Below are 6960 nucleotides of genomic sequence, written 5' to 3'. Positions count from 1 at the left end.
ATGTGTTCGAAATTCGTTTGTGCCGTACTCGTCGCTTCCTTCATCTGCAGCGCTGCCGCCTTGCCCTCACAGCAACAGTTGGACAACAGCGAAAAGGATATTATTAATTTGATCAACAGAGTCGACAGCACCGATACGCTGCCACTTTTTGCTGGCTTGCGCGTTGAACGTACAGAAACTGGTCGTTCTTTTGGCGCCTCCGCAAAAAGCATCGAATCAGTCGACGAACGCGTCGAACGTTATCTGGCCACACACGAACTGAACTTCGGTCTGCCAAATGATGAGGATGAGGAGACCGAGAACGAATACGCCGGACGCGCCATGGAGGGTAAGACGAAAAGCAATAGAAAAGAATTAAATAAATACATAGTTAGTGGAAAAAATATTTGATGGAGATGAACTGAGTGAAAAGTGGAATTAAAGTAAAAAATTCTGAAAAACTTGAATTCTTTAAGTGCGTTGAAATTCGTTTACGTTTTCGAAAATCCGTATGAACTCAAAAATAGAATGCAATGTGAAAAATATGTGTTCCGTATTTAATGAAACAAAGCATTGTCCATTGTGTTTAACGCAGCTTTTTTCATGCAAATATCATGACTAAACTAAATTACCTAGTTGTACACAATGAAAATTTTTAAAAACATTTTTGATAATGGCTCAGACTTTTGCCCATTGGAGCTTTCGCATGCCTAACCTTTTTAAGACAAGTAATTTAGCTGAATTGTTTTGTTTCAATCTAATATTTTTTGGGCTCAGCTTTCTCCCCTTTACCTCATGCCATTATGTACCTGTAATCTTATTGTCAAAAAACTATAAAAAATAACCGATATAACTAGTAGCGAATGTATACGACTGAAGACATTTTGTGACGTAAATCAATCGATATTTGCAATCTCACCATTGTCGTTGAATTTGATACAGTGAAAACACGCCCTAGGATAGTCCTTTCGTGTTACATTTCTTCAGTTGTCCGATCTGTATAAAAGATCAAATACATGCGAGTACATACAAAATATGGTTCATACTACAGTAAAAAAAGATATATATATATATATATATATATATATATATATATCGAAAATACTTTGCATGTAAAAAATGTGAAACTTCTTCAACAAAAGATTCTCAGAAAATCAACGCGAACTAAAATTCAATGAGTTACAAATCTGCATACTCAAAACAAATTTAAGAAATCTGATTAAAAAGTTGCAAATTTTATGCAGATTTATTTCTGCGCAAATTTTTTAAATTATATTTTTTGTTTTAGCATGAACCATATTTCTATAAAAAATTAAAATAAAAACTGTTGCTTATATTGTAAAACAATTCTCTGGCCTAATACTTTTTTCGATGTTTTGTGCTCCATGCATAAGAAGAGAGCTTAAGATCCTCTTAAGACTAAATGCTGTGAACTTATATTTGGTTTGGAGACAAAGCAGTATAATGACCTTCAGTGTCATATTTCCTTACAGAATAAAGTTCGTTGTAAAATACATTAACGATTTTCTTACGTATCCTGCGCTCAAACTCCCATTTTTTACTCTCTCCTAGTTCTCTTTTAGTCTTTTATTTATTTATTTAGTTCGATGTTGTTTCCCCCTAATAATTTAAACTTTATTTATATTTATCCATCAAAAAAAACAAATAAACAAAAATCGGCACGGATTTCGCATTCCGAATTACAAAACTTTGTATCTTTATAGCCATTCCGCTAAAATATTTCGTAAAAATATTAAGTTATACGTTAGCTCGACCGACCTGAAAATACATACCCCCAAAAATTGTATTGCTTTTATTCCGTTGTTAAAATTTTTAAAAATTTGCATGCATACCTTCCTTTATTTTAAGCCGAAACTATTTTATCAACAGAGATGATTTTTGGGAAAAAATATAAAACAGTTAATTTTAGTTATAAAAAAAAAAATTTTTTTGAAAGTATGTATTTTCAAATCGGTCCAGGTCACGCCAATCTAAAAATGTTTCAAAAATAGTTTGGCGGAAGTCTTAAATTATAAACAAAATTTATAGATTCAGTGGAAAACCCTCAACTTCTATGGTGAGGCACCCTAATGTTTGTATATGAATGATTAAATTAGCCTTTAATATCCGCTTTTTATTCTTTGTGCTCACTAATATTGTTCTTAATTTTTTCGCTTTCTTTTTAAGTGTTTTTCGCTTATTATTGTATTATTTTTTTACTTTATTTTTTTTAGTGCTAAATTTTTATTATTTTATTTTGTCACTGAATTTTATTTTTATTTATTTTTATTATGTCTTTATAATTTCGGTGGAAAACCTGCAAATTTTATGGAGAGGCACACTAATGCCTGCATATATACTATTAACATGGCCTTTATAAAACCATTATAATGTCCGTTTTTAATTCTTGGTACTGAATAGTAAATATTATCTTTAATTTTTTTTCGAGTTATTTTAAAGTTTCTTCGCTTATTATTGTATTCCTTTTAATATATTTTTTTAGTGCTAAAATTTTAATTGTTATTTTTTTTTATTTTGTCTTCTCTGCTACATACTTTTGCATAGCAATTAAAATTGTTGCTCAAATATACATATGTATGTATATATTTCAAATTCAATCACCATTAGTTAAAAAAGATTTTACATTTACATTTACAAGACATTTATTTAGATTTCTCTATCTATCTTCCTTTCAACTTTTCCAAAGTTAGCTCTCATATTTAAAAATTTGTTTAAAAAATTATTCGGGATCCTATCAAAGCCTCCCAACTATTTAATTAATAAACACCTTGCAACAATGTTGCCACTTTATTCAAACTCAAAAAACACTAACTTTCCCCCTTTCCGCCGCTTGACCGAAACAAATTTTTCGGCACAATAACACAATTGGCCATTGAAAATCGGTCGCACGTCGCTATTGTGACATAAATCAATAAAAAGTAGTAGAGCGTGCAAACAAAAAATCAATTTAAGAACCGTTACGAATGTCGCCTACTTGCCATCCGCATTCGCTCCACACACACACACGCACACATACAGTTACAACAAACAAGTTCATTCACCATTGTGGCACCATTTCCAATGCAAAACTTTATAATAACTTTTATATGCTGAACTTCGACATCACCTTAATTGAGTAATAATCGTAACGGTAATTACGGCCTTACACACTTGCATGCGCCACTTGACGTTACTGCAGTCCCGAATGCCAATTAGATATTGTATTGTATGTGCACTACTAGAGCAAAATGCACCAGAACACACACACACATACATACATATGCTATTGGACTCTGACAGCAAAGTGCTTAGAATAAATAAAGCGATCGAACAAAATATCTGACCATCAGTGTTGCCGCGATATCGTGAAAAAATGTTTCGTAAAAGGAACTAAAAATTGATGAAATGTATCACCAAATTTTTATTTAAGTATCAATGTTGGAAAAAACTTAAAGTTAGAAAAAACTTACTCACGCAAGCTCTTGCCTCAATCCTTATCCATTCGTAATGAAATCTACTAGCCATAAATGTGATTGCTTTAGAAAAAAGAGAACCATTTTGAAATATGAGTGTTTTTACTCTCTGCAAAATAATTTACGCAAGCTCACATACACGGTTTTGCATTATCTTCATACGCGGTTTTGTACTTTAAACGACGATTTGCTCTTTGATATGTATTAAAATTTGTACTACGCGAAAATTTTAAATACATCGCGAAATGAGCAAAAAAAAAAATAAAATATCTTCCGAAAATACACGTATCCCTTTTGAAGTATATGGATCAAAATGGCAACACTGCTGACCACAGAGCTGTTGGTCTATGGAGACTCTTTTTTGTTGGGCCTTGTGGTGCGGACATATATATACGAGTATATGAAGCAAATGAGTGTGATCAATATGCATTTTATTGCTGCACAAATGGCATTAACCTGCACAAGCGCAAACTGGAAACTGCCCAGTAAGAAAAGGGAAGGTTTGGTAATATGTATAGAAAGTAATGTATCGCCCTCAAAGACTATATCTTATAAGATGCATCATTTTTTTTATAAAACTCCGTGCGCCCGTGCACCAGGATTTGAATTCGCGACCAAAAAGTTGATAGTCGAACGCGTTACCATTCGGCTACGGCAGCCGTTGAGATAATGTGGAAAAAAGACATACTTAAATTTGTTCTCAAACAATTTTTGTTTGTGGCTTCAAAACTGCCACTATACCTGCTATCGTCTCCGTTTGGGAAAATGGAATGTTTGGTAATCCTCACTACACATTACGTGCTCGCTTACGCTGCGATCCGTCTTTTCATTCAAACGTAGCCGTTAATCTCTTCGTAGTAGAAAATAGTGATGCTTTGATCATTTTCCCCTGGGTGCAGCATGCATGTTTTGTATGTGTGTGTATGTGCATCTATATTCTTTTATGCTGCCGATTTAAATGAGCACAAAAACCTCAGGAATCTTGCGGAGCTACACAAGTAAAGAACGTGGTATGAAATACCGTTGTTCGGTGATATATTGCTGATGTTTGTTAACACCTTTTCTGCTTCTTGCCTACCCACTGGCTGGCGTATCAACGGGATGTACGGCATTTATGTACGCGTATCTGCTTAAATACATAAAAACACTTTTTTACAAACTTTTTAAAAAATTTAAAACCTTAAGTATTGACTCACATGTATATACAAATGTATGTATGCATGTATGAATGCATGTTTTTTTTTGTTTTTGTGTTTACTTGATCCTAATCTGCCACCCACTACAATACACACTTGACTTGTATATTATTACGCTACTTGAACTTTATTGAATCCCACGCTAAAAAGAAACGCCCCGCAGACAAATCCTTCTATGTGCATATGTATGTATAAAGCCATACTTTGTGTTTGTACATATTTGTGTGTATGTATATGCCAAATTCACGGTGCGTAGTAGTTAACTCAGAATCGGCAGTCAGTACAAAAGTCTGTAGTTAACTGCCGATTCTGAGTTAACTACGCACTGTGAATTTGTGGCCCTATGTATTTGTAATTTGTTTATAATAGCCAAGGGCACGAAATTTATATTCTTCGCGCATTCTGCCCCAGCATCAGCTTCTTATCAGCAAGTTCTGCAAGTTGTTTATCTTGTGCGCAGTTTTCATATGTGACCGCTACCACTTTTGGCAGCTGCTTCTTAACTTTTCCCATCACTCCGGGTGTTAAGCTTTTCCCTGAGAATCAATACAGCTTTGTTTAGTTTTTGAATGCTTTTCTTCACAGAAGTAGAGGGAGTGTGCATAGACCTGCATATTTATGAGCTGTAATCCCTTCGCTTGTCGAAAGTTAAACAAACCATTACGCTGGCGTTAATAAGCCGAGGGTGGTCACCTTACAATATCTACTAAAAACATTTTTTACACGTAATATAAATTGATTTATTTATAACAATTTGCTTCACTAAAATTAAATATTCAATGAGTTCTTCTTTAAAATTTTCTCTATTCGTACTAATTTAAAGAGATGAAATAAAATATATGTATGTATGTGTGTGCATAAGTGGTTTGAAAAGTAACTAATCATGATTTTGGGAAAATTACCCAAACAAAGCTGCTTTAATGATTTCTTTTTTACATAAAGACAAAAAATTGTAGTCATTTAAAAGATGCCACGTGGAAATGAATTTAATGACAATTTTTTTTTTTTTAAGTTATGACAAGAATATTTTTTAATGCCCAAGTTTGTCATTAAAATTTCTGCCATTTAATGCCTAGTGGAAATGCAGCATAAGTTTGAGTTTCCCTTAATGCACACTACTATCAAAAAAAAAAACATCAAAAATTAAAGGGGTTTTTTCGCATTTCGCACTTTATTATGCTAAAATGTGTGGGGCTATAAAACTGTGTATTCGCGGTTAATCTACGTTTCTGTCGACCGAATCAAAGTGTGACGGGCCAAATATTAATATTTTTTCTTTATAATCTCTTAATACTTTAATAATTATAATTTACTGGTAAATAAACAATATTTGACTTTGAAAATCTAGAAATCATTAATAATGGGGCGCCTAATACATAAGGTCAAGGCTGTAGATTTTTAAATTAATTAATGAAACTGGAAATAACCACTCAATTAAAAAATACAATTTTTATAATTCAATTTTTTTAATTAAATTAATTAATTTTTACTTGAAAGAAAATGAATACCAATATAATTTAATTTAAAAAAAATTTAAAACTTTAAAGAAAAATACTGCTTATTTAATTTAATAATAATATAATATTAATAAATTAATATACACTCAATGCAATTTCTTTCAAAATTTAGTTCAAATGCGATATACTGCAAATTAAAGAAATGGAAATGTGTAAATTTAACCACTTTTTGTTTTAATTCACATCTTTGGAAAAAAGAGGTCAATATAAAACCTTCTTAATTTGAATATTCAAGAAAATTACTAAAAATGTATCTTATTTCTGCATCAAAATTTTTTGAGTAATAACCCTTACCACCAAAAGCTTAACTGCAATTAAGAGCTGAAGCAAGTTCCTAGAATTTTAGCATGGGATGATGATAGGTTTATTTTTTACCTTTTGCCTTTTTACTTTTTTTACTTCCGTTTCCTTTTATTACTCTATACAAGCAATTGGGGCTGTAATCTACTTTTCACATGAATCATGAACTGCAGCTAAGCTTTAGTGGGAATGTACTATAAATCGAATTCTTGTGCAATAGTAAAGAAATAGAAAGTTTAAAAATTCAAAAATTGTGTTAAATTTAGTCACCTTTAGTTGTAAATAAAATCTTTAACAATAAAGAGGCCAACAGGTAAGCAAATTTCTTAATTTGAATATTGCAGAAAAAATTATTAAAATTAAATTTATATAGGTACCGTACAAAAGATTTTTATTCGAAATAAATTTTCACGTTAAAATCTTCATTTTTAAATTTTTGCAAGCACACACACTACCAGCACTAAAAACAAATTTAATTAGCAACGAAGGAGCAAT

At 31.8% G+C, this 6960-nt stretch overlaps 1 protein-coding gene across 1 annotated transcript in view; it reads left to right on the top strand.

The window, feature by feature from the left end:
• Positions 1–6960, top strand: part of Osi15 (DUF1676 domain-containing protein Osi15) — a 22933-nt gene continuing 15973 nt past the window's right edge. Inside the window, exon 1 of the mRNA XM_017628467.1 lies at positions 1–328. Within this exon, the coding sequence (XP_017483956.1) occupies positions 1–328 (328 nt within the window). The remainder of the gene's footprint in view (positions 329–6960) is intronic.

This window comes from Rhagoletis zephyria, unplaced genomic scaffold, assembly GCF_001687245.7.
Source record: "Rhagoletis zephyria isolate East Lansing unplaced genomic scaffold, Rhagoletis_zephyria_1.1 Rzeph_scaffold_05992, whole genome shotgun sequence".
NCBI classification, from domain to species: domain Eukaryota; kingdom Metazoa; phylum Arthropoda; class Insecta; order Diptera; family Tephritidae; genus Rhagoletis; species Rhagoletis zephyria.
Note: the sequence above shows the minus strand (reverse complement) of the source record. Positions and strands in the feature narration are given on the sequence as shown.